This window comes from Pinus tabuliformis, chromosome 6 (genome assembly GCF_031772625.1).
Source record: "Pinus tabuliformis cultivar Carrire ecotype Pingquan chromosome 6, CPIR1, whole genome shotgun sequence".
Taxonomy (NCBI): domain Eukaryota; kingdom Viridiplantae; phylum Streptophyta; class Pinopsida; order Pinales; family Pinaceae; genus Pinus; species Pinus tabuliformis.
The window spans coordinates 402,594,607-402,611,217 of NC_142292.1; the positions used below are offsets into that span (position 1 = coordinate 402,594,607).

General features: G+C 36.8%; 1 protein-coding gene across 1 annotated transcript in view; it reads right to left on the reverse strand.

The window, feature by feature from the left end:
• Positions 1-8,796, reverse strand: part of LOC149259005 (putative pectinesterase 11) — a 28,270-nt gene extending 19,474 nt beyond the window's left edge. Inside the window, exon 1 of the mRNA XM_089445113.1 lies at positions 8,706-8,796. Within this exon, the coding sequence (XP_089301239.1) occupies positions 8,706-8,796 (91 nt within the window). The remainder of the gene's footprint in view (positions 1-8,705) is intronic.
• Positions 8,797-16,611: the final 7,815 nt, after the last annotated feature.

The window sequence follows — 16,611 nt, forward strand, 5'->3', positions numbered from 1 at the left end:
TTGTCAAAAATAGTGATATCAATGGTCATGATTCCTTGTATCAACACATTTGCATGATCCTTTTCATGCAACCATGATCCTTGTGTTTGTTCAAATGTAAGCGCATCGTAGTACTCACACATCTCTCCCCCAGGCTACTTTATCATTCCTCGCTTTCTTCCAACTCGGTGGAGTGGTGAGACTATCCTCTCTTTGGCTAGTCATGCGGACGACCCACCCGTGTAGAGCTTTAGGTGACTACCATTCTCTCTACCATGGAAGGGGTCTCCATTGAGTTTAGCTAGCTAAAACACATCCCCATCAGTAACTTCTTTGATGACATAGGGTCCCAACCAATGCATGTGTAGTTTACCTGGGAATTTTTCAAATTTACTATCATAAAGTGATGCTAGATCATTTTCCTTAAAGATGTGCACCTTGATATGGTGATCATGCCATGCTTTCTCATGATGTTTCTGTACCTGCTGATCGAATCCAGCTAGAAAGCATTCCTCCTCCAATTCTTCTAGGTGTTGAGCCTTTCTTCAAACTCCCCCCAATCTACGATACCTATGATTGTCACTATCTGCAGACTAGGCACAATATATTCCATAGGCATAACGGCCTCCTTGCCATAGACTAAGTGAAACGGTGTCTGGCCTATCAGCGTCTTGCACGTAGTTCAGTATGCCCATAACATAGCAGGGATGCGTGAGTCCCAGTCATTTCATCACACATTATAGACCTTAGTCAACACGGTCTTTAAAATTTTGTTGAAGGTCTCGATGTTCCCATTTTCTTGCAGATGGTATTGTTGGTGATATATTTGAAATTCCTCAGTGAGTGTGTTGATCATTTCAATGAGGAAATGAATTCCCCTATCACTCATGAGAATTTTGGGGCAGCCAAACTTGGTTAGTACGTTCTTGAACAAGAATTTTGTTGTTGTTGCAGCTGTGTAATACTTAATTGGTTACACCTCTACCCATCAGGTCAAATATCTGGTTGCGGTGATGATATAACGTGCACCTGTCTTTCCTCATGGTTCAATAGGTCCGATGAAGTCGATCACCCATTTCTCAAATGGCTTTAGCATCATCTGTGGTTGTAGGGGCATTTCATCGCTTCGCAATGGTTTCCCCATCCATTGGTATACATCGCAGGCCTAATAATATGCTTTCAAATCTTGGTGTAGAGTCAGCCACCATAATCCAGTGCGAAGAATCTTCTAAGTCGTGGCGCAACCCACATAATGTCTGCCAGCAACCCCTCCATGTGCTTCGGCCAGGATCTATCTACTCTTGAATTCTGGTACATATCTACGCAATATTTTGTCATTGCCCATCTTGTAGAGGTGCCTAAAATTACAGTAAAATCTGTTGCGCATATCACTAATTCCTTCTTTTGCATGATAGAATACCCCTGTGGTGTAATGCCCTTGGTTAAAAAGTGGATAATATCTTCAAAGTGGCCATCTGCAACACGCACACCATATAACTGGGCATCCAGGAGTCCCTCCTCTAGATTTGTTGGTTCTTCACCGGTCTCAATTTGGGACAGGTGATCCAAACTTGCATTCAGATGTCCTAGCTTTACAACAACCTCAAATTTGTATTCTTGAAACAACCACAACCATTGATAGATGCGCCCACCCAACACAAGCTTATTCACTAGGTGCTTGAGTGTAGAATGATCAATATACATCTTAAAATGTCCTCCAAGTAGATAGTGACAAAAATTTTGGAGCCCGTATACCATTGCTAATCCCTCTATTCAGTAGTAGAGTAATTATTTTCTTCTTTTGACAACCTTCGGCTTGCGAAGGTAATCAGGTGATCGATGCCCTCCTCTCCTTCTTAAGTGAGTACAATACCCAATGCAATTCACAGCGTGTCAAAATGTACATGAAATTCAATGTCCCACTTTGGAAAGACCAAGATAGGGGTAGATGCCATCTTTTCCTTAAGCATTTCTAGGCTTTTGTTACATTCCTCATTCCAACAATACATAGCATCCTTCTGTAGTAAATATTCCAATGGAGCTGTGATCTGGGCGTAGCATTTTATAAACTTGTAGTAGTAGCACATGTGTCCTAATGTAGTGCGTACCTACTTTACACTTTGCATTGCTTTAAGATTTAGTATGATAGTGATCTTCTTTGGATCCACCATCAGTGCTTGCTTAAAAACCACATGGCCTAGCAAGTTCTCGAAAGGGACAAGGAAAGTACATTTTCTTAGGTTGAGAGTAATGTAGTGCCGGTGGCAGGTATCCAAAATCAATCGTAAGCTCATGACATGTTTCTTAACCAAGCCAAATACGGTCCAGTCATCTAGGTAGCCTTCTAAGAACTTGTGGATAAATTCCTTGAATGCAGCTACCACAATAAGGGAAAATATCGTCGACACATTCTTCAGCCCAAAGGGGATTAATGTATAGTGAGAACAACCCCATTTGGTAGCAAACATTGTCTTTCTCCGATCCTCTAGCATGATCTTGATCTGATGGTACCTGGAGAACCCATCTATGAAGGAGTATGCTTCTTGCTCACCCACATTTTCTAGTACCTCATCTGTAAAGGGTGTTGGAAATGGATCATTAACACAAGCATCATTGAGCTTCTACAGATCTACATAGATGAGTATCTCACCCTTCTATTTCTTCTCCTGTACAACCATAGGAATTACTCAATCGAACTCCTCAACTTGTTCAATAATTCCTATTGTCGGCATCTTGTCCAATTCTTCGCAGAACTTTGCTTTGTATTTTGGATTCGATCGGTAGGGTCGTTGTTTCACTGGCTTTGCATCTACCTTCAAAGTTATCTTCATCATTCCTAAGTCTCCTAGAATTCCTTTCAGCTCCATAATTTTTGTAGGGAATAAATTTCGGTATTCTCAGAGCAACTTGACAAACTTTTCCATGTGGCATCATCCCACTAGTCCCAAAGTGTAGCATACTTCGGCTCTTCCTCTATTTTGATATTCATTTACTTTGTTTTCAATGGTGCGGTGATGTTTGGATCTTCTATCTCAGGGCGACACACCTCACGACCCCCTTCAGATTCTAGTATATTGATGTTACACGGGTCATCCTCATCATCTTCTACTTGTACATTGTAACATTCTAAGGCCTAGCTCAGCTGTCGTAACCAGTCTAACGGCATGAATTCTTCTGGTTCCAACTATTATAAAATTATATATTATAGAGTAATGGAACACATAGAGTATTACAGAAATATAAACAAAAAATGTATAAAACTAGAGAGACACTGATATATGTGGTTTACCCAGTTTGGGCAACATCCACCCCAAACAGCCAGTCCTTCCTTTCTATTATCCAACAATATGAAGAGACACAAGCTACAGTAGATTCACTGTAATATACATTTTTCTCTCTTAGAGTCTCACCTATATGTTTCCCGCTTAGAGAATACACATATATTTCATAGCTTTAATACAATGCCCTCATACAAAGAGAGGGGTTTCCTTCTAGGGCCAAAAAACTCTAAGCTAAACATAAGTTCTACTGTTAGATCATATGCCTAATGAAGAACTTAGATTGAATAGAAATTACTATACTTTTACAAGGAAATTTTACATCTATTTTTAGCTTTGGGGGCACTGCCCTCGAGACCCCCGCCAGGAGACTGTTGGCCCCTGGACCCCCTAGCAGGGGGTGATTAGCCCCCCCACACCCCCACATGGGGGACAAGTCCCACCTAAACCCCCCCACGTGGAGGGGTGTACAAACTTCCTGGGGTAAACATCCAGATGAAACAAAGACCTCTAAATAATCATGCTCCAGACCCAACAATCTCCCACTTGGAGAATGATTGTAGCAACTCTACTGCTGCTTCATTTTCTAGATAATGACTCCTCTTTGGACCTTGTTGTTTCTCATCTTCATCGTCATCCTTGAAGGCCAATTGAAACTGAGCATATTCTTAATTTCTCCCTGGTTACAACTTTTGTTAGCATATATGAAGGATTCTGGCTATTGCATATCTTTTTCATATTCAACTCTCCATCTTCCAACACTGATTGTATGAAATAGTACTTGAGCTATATGTTTTTAGTCTTGAATGAAATGCTGAGTTCTTTTCAAGATGAATGGTACTTTGGCTATCACTGTATAACGTGCCCATATCATGCTTCTTACCCGATTCACCTATAAACCTTTGTAACCAAATCATTTCTTTACTATCCTCTGTAGAAACAACATACTCTACTTCTATTGTTGAAAGTGCAACAACACTTTGGACTTTTGAAACCCAATTGGCAGTTATTCCACCTATAGTAAATACATATCCTATAGTGCTCCTCATGTTATCTCTGTCACCTGCCATATCTACATCAACATATCCCTATAGAGAACTGTTTGAACCACCAAAGCATAATGCTTGATTTGTGATACCTTTCAAATATTTGAGAATCCATTTCACTACCATCCAATGTTCCTTTCCTGTATTTTTCACATACCTACTTACAACTCCCACTGCATGTGCAATACCAGGCCTTGTGTAGACCATTGCATATATTAAGCTTCCAACTGCTGATGCATATGGAACTTTAGACATATAATCCATGTCTTCGTGGGTTGTTGGGCACATTTCGTTACTAAGTTTGAAATGGCTAGCAAAAGGTGTACCAACTGGTTTAGCATTGTGTATATTAAATCTTTTCAAAAATGTACTCATTCTGAGAAATGTTAATTTGCATTGTGTATGTACTCATTCTCAGACAATGTTAATTTGCAATTTTTCCTGTCTCTAGTTATTCTCATACCAAGGATTTTTTTTGTAGCTCCCAAATCCTTCATTACAAATGAATTTATAAATTTTCTTTTGAGCACATTTATTTTTTGCATGTTAGACCCTGCAACAAGCATGTCATCCAAATACAATAACAATATAATGTAGCTGCCATCATTTTGCTTTTTTTCAGATAAGCACCATGATTAGAGTGACATCTAGTATAACCTTGTTCAGGCACAAACTTTTCAAATTTTAGATACCATTGCCTTGGAGCGTGTTTTAAGCCATACAAGCTCTTCTTTAACCAGAACACTAGTTTCTCCTTCCATTTTACCTCATATCCTTGTGGCTGCTACATATATGTCTCTTCTTCCAAATCCCCATGGAGAAAGGATGTCTTTACATCTAACTGCTAAAGATGCAAATCTTCAACTGCTACTAGACTTAAAATAGTTCTAATTGAAGTCATTTTAACAACAAGAGAAAATATTTCATCAAATCAATACCTTTCTTCTGTGCAAACCCCTTCACCACAAGTCTAGCTTTGTACATCTGTTTTCCTCCATCTTCTTCCTTTAGCCTATAAACTCATTTATTCTGCAATGTAGTTTTACCTACAGGAAACCTGACTAAGTCCCAAGTCTGGTTATGCATTAAGGATTCCATCTTTTCTTCCATGGCTAGCTCCCACTTCTTCCTGCTTTCAACCTGCATTGCTTCTTCATAACATTCGGGTTCATTAGAATCATTCAACAATAAATAATATAATGAAGAGTATCATTCAGGGGGTATACTTATCCTGGTAGATCTTCTAACACCAGTTTCAGGTGCTTGCAGTGCCTGTTGCTGTTATTGTGGTTGTTGATTATTATTATTTTCAGGCATCTTTACTTTTCAGTGATTTCATCAAGAACTATGTATTCCTTGCTTTCTTTTTCCTGATTCTTTTCTTGCAATTGATTCTTATACAACACCTTTTCATTGAATATTACATCTCTGCTCCTAATGATTTTGTGATTTTCATAATCATATAAGCGATAACCAAAATCATTAACACCATATCTAATAAAGGTACATTTCTTTGACTTTGCCTCAAGCTTTGTTCTATTTTCTTTATTAATATGGACAAAGGCCTCACAACCAAAAGTACTTAAAAAGGAGTAGTTTACCTTTCTACCTATCCATGCTTTCTCTAGAACGCCACCATCGAAGGAACTTGAATGCCCTCTATTTATTAGATAAATATCACTATCTACAGCATCTACTCAAAATTGTAAAGGCAATCCTGCATGCAATCTCATGCACCTTGCACACTCCATGACTGTTTTTTTCATCCTTTCTAACACACTATTTTCTTTTGGTGTTCTTGGAACTATCTTCTCTCTATGAATTCCATGATCTGAACAGTACCTATCAAACTCTTTGTTGCAATATTGACCTCCATTGTCTGATTTGAGACACTTCAATTTCTTTCATGTCTCAATCTCAACCAAAGATTTCCATTTCTTGAAAGTATCAAATACATCAGATTTATTTTTCATACAATAAATCCACGTTTTTCTAGTTTCATCATCAATAAAAGTAACGTAATAAAAAGAGCGACCGGGATATGATACCTGAGCAGGTCCCCACACATCTCTATGCACAAGCTCTAATTTCTCGCTCTTCTTTTCTTTCCCAACTCTAAGAAATCTGACTCTCTTCTGCTTTCCACAAATGCAATTCTCACAAAAGTCCAAATCAACATTTTTCAAACCCGACAACGAATTCCTTGAGTGAAGAATCTTCATCCCCTTCTCACTCATGTGTCTGAGGCTATGATACCATAATGCTGCATCTACTTCTTTGGAAGTTAAATCAATAACAAAGTTAGAAATACAATTGCATAAATACAATGTGCCAACCTTTTCACCTTTTGCTATTACCATGGATCCTTGGAGACCTTCCAAGCTTTATCTGTGAAAGTTGTCACACAATCTTCACCACCTAACTGCCCTATTGAAATCAGATTTTTCTTCAGATCTAGAACATGCCTTACCTTCTCTAGTAACCATTGGTTTCCATTTTGTTGTTTTACAAGAACCTTACCCATTCCAACAATTTTATAGTGTTTATCATCACCCAAACAGACTTGTCCAAAATGTCCTTGAACATATTCATGAAAATATTTCTTATCAGGTGTGGCATGCAATGAGGCCCCGCAATCAACCACCCATGAATCAGTAATATTTTTTAAAGAAAGAATCAAAGCATCTTGTAACAACTCACCTGTCACATTTTCTTCATGACTTTATTGTTGTGCATCTCCTTCTTTTCCCTTCCAAGATCTACAGTCTTTCTTTAGATGTCCTTTCTTTCCACATTTCCAGCACACTATCCCCGATCTGGTTTTGGATCTGCCTTTCCTTGATTTACTGCAATATCCTAAGCTCTTTCCTCTTTCCATTTTCTTCCCGTAGACTCTGCACTCAAAGCATTACTCTATGTCTCACCGGAGCTTTTCCGTCACATTTACTCACTAAGGATAGCACCAACATCATCATCAAACTTTAAAGTACTAGATCTAGAAACAGAGTTACTAATGGCCATTACTAAACCATTCCAACTTTCTGGCAATGAGCACAAGAATAACAAAGCTCTAACTTCAACTTCATAGTTTACCCCTACAGAACTTAATTGACTTGTAACAATATTAAAATCATTTAAATGGTCTGCAACAAAACCACCTTCTAACATCTTCATATTAAATAATCGTTTCATAAGAAATACCTTGTTTGAGGCCGAGGGTTTTCATATAGTTTCGCCAATGCCTTAATCAAACCCTTTGTTGTTGTTTCCTTTGAAATGTTGAAGGAGACCGACGTTGTGAGGCACAACCACACTGTTCCAAGTGTCGTTCTATCGAGAATGTTCCATTCCTCATCTGTCATACTCGTCGGCATCTTTGTTTTTCCACCCAACGGTAGGTACAGATCTTTCTGATAGAGATAATCTTCCATCTGCATCTTCCACAGCGAGAAGTTTTGGCCATTAAATTTTTCAACTCTAAACTTACCATCTTCCGCCATTGCTCCCACTTGAACCAGGAACCCTTCATTCCTACGAGTTTATCAACCAAATAGACCTTCATATCTGATACCAATTTTTAGAAAGTTATATATTACAGAGCAATGGAACACATAGAATATTACAGAAATATAAACACAAAACACAAAAAACAAGAGAGACACAGATATACGTGGTTCACCCAGTTTGGGCTACGTCCACCCTGAAAAGCCAGTCCTTCCTTTCTATTATCCAACAAAATGAAGGGACACAACCTACAATAGATTCACTGTAATATCCTTTATTTTCTCTCACAGTCTCACCTCTATGTTTCTTGGTCAGAGAATACACATCTATTTCATAACCTCAATACAATGCCCTCATACAAAGAGAGGGGTTGCTTTATAGGGAAAAAATCCCCTAAACTAAACATAAGTTCTACCATCAGATGATACACCTAATGAACAACCTAGATTGACTAGAAATTACTATACTTTTACATGGAAACTTTACATCTGGGTACTTGCGCCATTAATATCTACTGTAATTCCTTTCAGTCTTCCCATGAGAAAGATATTTTGTTTGTTGGCCATCCGCAATTGGATAGGAGACCATTGTAGTGTAGGCTTACCCATGCATTCCCAAGTCTGTTTAAGCAATACGTTTGCATCTGAACCTATGTCCATAATGACCTGATCCATCTCATAGTCACCAATCTACATTGTTAACCACATCTCTCGACCCATCCGCGATGCTTGTCTTCCTAACTTCTGGACTGCGTGAGATTCACCCCATCCTTCACATCTACTAATCACTTCCTGTAAGCCTTTAATTTGCCTAATGTTGCCAAGAAGTTTTATGCATGTATCTAAGAAGGTAGTCAACATCGAGGGATCCCTAGCTAGCTCAGGTCGATCCCTACTACCTTGGGTAGAGACGCCCGTGAAGATTTCCCTAGCTTCCATATTGTTCTCCCTATTGATTGCTCCTATAGCTATGCCGCTCCGCACTACCATGGTTATTGTGGGTTCGTCGTCGCGTGGTTCAGATCTCATCATCTGCACATTTTGCGTTGTTGTAGGAGGCACTGTCTTCTTGTCGCAAATTTGTGCTATCAGCATGGGGCAGTCTAGGAACTGATGACTGAATTGCTCACAATAAGGACATGATATTCAGGTTAGATTGGTACAATCCCATGCATAATGTCTTGGTCCTCCACAGTTGTAACAGATTAGCTACCCGCAACCCCTTCCTAATCCCATTCCACCTCGTCCTCGACCGCGTCCCGGGAACCCACCACGTGCCATTGCCATGGATGGATCTTGACCTCACACCTCAGTCTACATTTTGTAGGTAGGTGCGTGGTCCATTAAAATTCGATAGCTACAACAATCTCTTTCTTCATGACTCACCGATCTACAAAAGTTGCAAAAGAGCTCTTGGGGGGTTTGGTTGTATTTTGGAAATAGATGATAGTTATCAGTGTTGTGCTTTCCTCCTACGTGATAGATTGCACAACAGAGCGGGGAAATCGAGCTTGGCCTTGCCTATTCCTCTAGTTACAATGGTGTTAGTACCCCCGTGACCACAAAATTCACCGAGATCGGATTATGATCTTTATGGTGTCCTTGGCTCCTACACTTTATACACCATACTTCCTCCTGAAATTTTGAACGTGGTGTCTGTTCTTGTTTTAAATTATGTATTTCCAAACATAAATTTTGGAACTGCACTTGGTTTTGCTAAAGTCCTAACCGTGGGTCTTGTACGAGGGTTTCGTGCAGCCACATTGCTACCTCCAGCGCTTCCGCTTGGGTTGATATTTTTTTTTGTGACAAAGTCATCTTCAAATATGGTGTTAATGATGTGACAAACCAAGCGCAGTGTTGTGCATCTGTGAGGGTCATGTTGGCCTAACGAATGGTGCTTTTCAACCTCTGATCCAAGTCCCATGCGGTCTCACCAAGAATCATCGTGATCTCTTTGAATCCTACAACCGAATGTGCTTCTAACTTTGGGCTGCTAAACTCCTTTGTTAATTTATTATGGATGTACATTATCCCTGCTATTGGGTTGATGCTTGAATACTTCATGCAAAATGTTAGCGCTCGATCCTATAGTGTGTTGAATAAGATGGTTTTCTTGATATTATAATCTCCAACTTGCTAAACGTTCCATACTGATTTTAGCACAAACCAAAATTGTTCTGGTTCTTCGCCTCCTGCTCCTTTGAACACTCGTAACTAGATCATGTTCGCCATAGTTACCCTTGCTCTACTACCATCCCTAATCCTTTTGATTTTTCAACGTTCTTTTCTATAGATTCCTCGTGTTTCACACTAGACACCCCTTGTGCAGATCCCGGTCCTGGAAACAAAACCATTTGTTGGCTTATATGGGCTTGAGCCATGTTCGGAAGAGTTATTGAGCCAAAAAAATCCCGTAGCTACCGACCCTTTTCGCAACAGCCCACAGAGCGTAGACTAAGGTCTCACCCGAAGTAGCAGGGGAGGGTGTTAGAACCAGATTTCCACACCCTAGGGATGCCTTGGTATGGTCTGGAGGTTTCTTTCACTAGTTTACAGCTCCACATTGCTCGGTATTCGCACAGATCCAAGTTGATTATATCTTTCTTATTAGTGCGCTATTGTATTGGAGGATGCGATTACAAATTAATAGGATCTTTAAGCAAACATTTAACTGACACAACTAATTCACACATTAAAATGAACCCAAATTTATATTCATTCATACAGTAAGCAGATTAAATTAAATAGATATTATGAATGTCAAATTCACGACAGCTCAAAAGGAATACAGAATTTGAGAAGAAACTTATCTTTATTTCCACTTATCCTCAATACATTTAGATCTTCCTACACACTTAGCTACAGGGGTTTGCACACATAGCTATAGACTTTCGAGGCCTCTACACACATAGTTGTAGAGCCTTTGTCTACTACCCCAACCCTTGACCCAAACTTATAGATGCTTTCAGATTATCTTCTTCTAAAACCCATTACATTCAATCTTCTTAAAAACTGGAATAGCGTTTCCCTCAGAGAGCCACACTCTATTTATACCCTTCCTCAGCCCACGATCCCTACGTGGGTTGACTCTATTTATATGTATTTACATTATTTTTGGATGGACTACCCTTTGACTAAATCCTATTATACTTCGCGCTCCGCATACTTCAGAGTTTTTACATAATTTAATCCTACTTTTTGGGATTTCTGCTCCAAAAACATTATGCGGGACCTCTGCTACCCAACACTTTGATTGTTGATATCAGAAACCGCTAATCACAGGGGTCCGGATCATTGGCCTTTGGGTTTCACTGATGCCGATTGCCGATTTGATTGTCGATCACATAGACAATCCTCTGACATCATCAATTGCCTGCCCCCAACTCTGATATCAGAGATCACTGGTCGGGGATCCTAAAGGCCCACCTTAAGTCTGCCCTTTGCACTATGATGATTGCGATTTGCATCTTTAGGCTTAAAGTCCAAATTTTATGGAAAAACCTCATTCTTTGAAGGATAAACATGACCTTCTTTTCGTGATAACTTTGTCATCGAGACTTGGATTGACAAACCGTTTGTACCTCCACAATCACGAAGATGAGCTCTTTGATTTGGTCATGATTCGACATTATTCTGATCACTTTCATTTTTTAGTGTTTCCATGCCATGGTGTCTCAAGATCCACCTAGATCACTCCATATATAAATTCTAAGGTGAGATTGAAACTAAATTGAAGCTCCTTACCTATTCTTTGTGTGCCTTAATGGTGATTTAGTTTTCTTTCTTGTGCATTGTGCTTTTGGCGCTCTCTATGTCTATTTAAGTTTCTTGCCACTTGGACTAACCATGCAAGAGTTGTCTTGAGGTCTTAAAGTGGTCATTTGTGTTAATTTATTTTTTTTATAGGGTTTTATGTTCTCATTTGTCATCAAAGATTAATTTGGAGCCGCTCTTTCGTTATTTCTATCACACTTGATGCACCAATTAAATATGCATTGAGATTACAATTTAGAAACTATAGAGTATCACTTTGTTGTAAAAAAATTCATGTCAACTTGAGAGAGAAGGAAACAAAAGGGAGGTTCCATTGTGAGATTTGAACACCAAGACCTCACATTCATCAATGCATACCCAACTATCATATTTTCCTTTGAGAAAGTGGGATGTATTAGGTTCTATAAAAGAATTCAAGGGTACAATGTACAACTTACCAAGGAGTTTTCCATGAAATTTAATTGGTTGGAGGCTAAGGTACAAGAGCTCACCGTTAGAGTTTTCAGATGTCAAAATATCATGTGCAACAACATTCCCCTTCAGGAGAGAAATGGTTGAAGGGAATGTCTCTTGATATTCTCCATTATAAATATTTTTTGAAGCCCGAGTATAAAGATAAGGAGTATGGTTCCATTGTTCCTAAAGAGTATTTACTCTTACATCATAGTAATATTTTGCAAGCTATTCAGAGGTATTTTACATGTGAGGGTAGCTTTGAAAGGATTTATCAATATCATTTCAATCTTTTAATGCATTTTACAAGGGAGGACCCCTTGAGTTTGTCCTTATATCTATTGAGGAGTCTCAATAAGATGGCAGACAAAGTGCACAGAAAGCAAATCCAAGTGGAACCTAGCCTTTTGGCCCATTTCTCCTTAACTGAGTTGTTGGTATTGCAGGAGGTAAATAAAAAAATCAATCCCGGGACTCACTTGTAGAATCTATAAACTTGGTGGTTGACTTATCAACCAGTTCTTTGAGCAAGAAAGAAACACCCTTAGTAGTGGTAAAAGACATTCAATCACCATCTGGAAGTTTAGATAAGAGGCCTTTAGCTACAATGAATCAAATAGGAAAGAAGAAAGGCAAGAAGCTACAATTTTCTCAATAAGTCGTGGATGTCCTAAAACCCTCCTCACTAGGTGTGCTGCAAAAAGGCTAACCTTGGAGCAGACATTTGAAGCCATGGAAAAGATACCAGAAGATGAGGTTGTTGATGATACAATCAAAGATATTACAATTGCAAGAAAAGTTGAAGAAGGCCCATATGGTTATTGCATAATTGTGGTAGGAAAATAGGGAATTAAATAATGTTATTCTAGCAAAGAGAGTTAAACCTAGTGAAGATGAACCATTGGCTAAGGTTCCACCAACTTCTGCCAAATCTAAGGGAAAATGGAAACTAGTAAAAAGAATTTATTAAAATATTAGAAGTTCCAATAGTTAGACTTATCAAATCCTCATCTAGAAAGCTACAAATAGAAGAAGAAAAGAGAGTGCAAGAAGAAAATATAGAGATGGATGAGGGGAATCACACTTTTAAGAGGTTGAGAAGTCAATTGAAGAAGGCTCACAAGGAGATTCTTGAGCTCAAGCAGAAAGATGAGATGGCCAGGAAACAAATGAGTGATCTTTTGGACATCTATCATCTAGCAATGGACAATGCCAAATATATGTTGAAGAGATCCCTTCCACTACACAGGAAAATGAAAAACATATGTAGGAGATATCATTCTATGAGGACAAAATTAAGGACCACCAAATAGTAGTTAAAAGAGATGCAGGAGAAAGATAGATGCAAGCTAGATCTATTAGCTAAAGCAGCACAAGTTTGAATGCTAGAAAAGGTGATGTACGAGAGTTTTGATTTTTTATTTTTTTCTTAGAGTGTGTTTGTTTATGAGGTTGAGGTTAAAGATGATAATTTTTTTCATAAGATCCCTCTTGCGAACAGAGTTAATCCAAAGTTATTAACTCACTTTTGAAGGAATATTACGGTTAGGGTTTTTTGGTGTGGAGATGAATGTTTGTGTTTTTTGAGGCTTGAAAGGGGTATGTGGCATGATCATTACATTTTCAATATGATCACCAACATGTGAAACTTTTCCATAGATCTTAATTTCACTCAAACGATGAAAACAAATGGCACCGCGCTTTTTCAACGAGTGTTGCATTCTTTACTCAGGAGGAAATTTTCGAAGTTGGAGGGTCATTGTGGTGAAAGAAATATTCTAAGGGGATAATTTTCCATTTACAGGCTTGTTCACACATTCTGAAGTCATCATGAAGCTTAGGGATTGACTGAAGGTGTCTAAGCCATTGAGATTTGTGTTTCCTTATTATGTTTTTATTTTCCTGGAGAATTACGAGGTTATGTAGTCTCAACACTGCGCTTTTTGACAGCCAATTTTTTTTATCTAGTTACCTATGTCAAAATCTTCTTTAATTAGTTTTTTATGGTATTAGTAATTGTGATAAAGCATATAATGACTCATAGGATTTATTTGGGTTGAGAATTTATTATGGTATTAGTAATTGTGATAAGCATATAATGACTCATAGGATTTATTTGGGTTGAGAATTTAATGTAAAAATTCTTAGAAAATATCTAGTTAAGGAGTCTCTAGTTTTCATAAATTAGTTATATTTTCATTGCTTAATTTAGAAACATAAATCCCAATGAGGAATTTGGTTCCCAGATGCAAACAAAATTGTATTATACTATTTATTATATTATTGTAATGAAGCAAATGGTTATTCAGGTTTAGGAGAAGGGGCATTGTGCCTTACACTTATTTTGACATATTTTACAATGAATGAAGGCAGAGGTGGAATTTACAGGGATTCTTGTGTTAGTCTACATTGGAGATGTGCTTTCTTTATTTTTAAGTTATCTTCTATAACAATCATGTTTTGAAATATATCCTTTCATTTAGTTAAACAAAAATATTGATTCATAATTCACTCCAAATAGTGCTTTGTTTCAGTTTACTAGACATCTACATTTTCTGCCAAAATGACACTTAGAATTCATCTTCTTGTTTGATGCTTTATTTTTAATTTTTCATTTCTCTTCCACTCACCCTCCTACAACAAATTTAGATTAAAAAATCCAAACTTAATACCTACCTTTCCCCTTAGGAAGCTCCATTTTCTCTTCATTTCATCACTAAAAACATATATTTTGATTTCATTTCATTTATAATTAAATAAATATTATTAGAAATTTTATTTAAAATTAAAATATATATTTTTAATAAAAATATTTCAAAATAAATATTTTTTTAAATAATTTTAATCTTCCTAAAATTTAATGGTTAATACAATTTTATTTTTTAATATATAAAAATATCATATAATATTTTCATACTTAAAATTTAAATAAATACACATAATTAGAGATTTATATAGTTATTTATGTGATTAGAGATTTCCATAATTACTTAGTTACTTAGGAATTTCCAATCAAAATTGTTAAAAGATTAAGAATCAATGATTCTTCCAATAGTATGAGGTATTATTTTCACGGGCATTAGTTTGTTAGATATTTGAAGTCTCATATATATATATATGAGATATTATTTTGCTGCCATAGTCTTTCCTGCTCTCTGTGGCAGTTCCTCCAGCCACCATTTCTATTGCACAAATTTGAATGCTTTTGCTTTAATATTCTCCAAGGTGGAATGGTGAGTCAAGATTTTGAATTAATTGTGTGAGCATTTTGCCGTTTTATGGGCATTAGTTTGTTAGATATTTAAATGTTATCGTAATTTTTAAGATATATATAGAATATATTTATTATATATAATAAATATATCTTATACAGATCATATTTATTATATATAATAAATATATTTTTATTAGTGTTATTTATGATAAATATTATATTTCAATACTGGACATAAGTATTTTATATAAAATTAGATTTTATTATTATTATTATTATTATTATTATTATTTAGATTTAATAACGTTGTAATTCAAAAAAATGAATTAAGACTAATTATTATTTAAATAAAATTTTAAAAAAAGAGATCAATTTTTTTAATATGTATTTTTTTAGTGAAAATTAAAAAAAAAATCTCACTTGTAATTTGATTCTCTGAAAAATTTAGCACATCAATACTCAAGATGAATCTATAATAGTTTTTAAGAATATTATTGACATTTATATAAATTTCAAATATATAGAAATATTGTGATTTGTATAACATTGATTTTATACCCATATACTAAACCAATTAAAAACAAAAAAAAAATTGTGAGTATTAAGTTTTTATATGCTTTCTAATTAAATTTAAATATAAAGATATAAAGTGTAAAGGGTCACAAAAATGCTCATTTATATCCCAAGGGCTCAAGTTAAGTAGGTATAGGGTCAAGTTGCATCGAGAAATCATGAGAAAGATTCTATTGCCATGCTTTGTCATCGTTGGCACATATTTGTAGGTCTGTCGAGTCACTTGAAATGCTAAATCATGATTAGTCATGACATCACCAACAACACAATGGTCAAGAGGATGATGTCGTACTTTTTCCAAGTGCTACGCTTTTGGTTATCAAGTTCAATATGTAATTATCTCCCATCAAATCCACTCTCAACCACCTTGGGAGGTTTATTGCATGATTATATTCACATAAGATCTCAAAACACTCAATTTTTCCATTAAAAATCTCTGTGTGTAGTCGTTTATGGTCGCTACGCAAAGGAGGTAAGGGAGCATTGCACATAGGCCATTTGAAGAGATGAATGAAGAAGTGGATAAAACAATCCCCACTCAACATTTGTTCACTTCATCAATGCGAAGGCACAGTCCACTCCCAATTGGTCATGGCATCATTATGAATGGCCATATGAAGAAGCGTTGCTCTGAAGCAACTGTCAAAGTGCTGAAGCTTGCTGAAACACTCATCTCACAACATCAGTATGCAAGAAGAATAAGCGATCAAAGAAGAATCAATCAGAGAAGCATTAATCAACAGATGAATCGATCACAAGAATCAATCGAAGAGAATAATCAATCAATA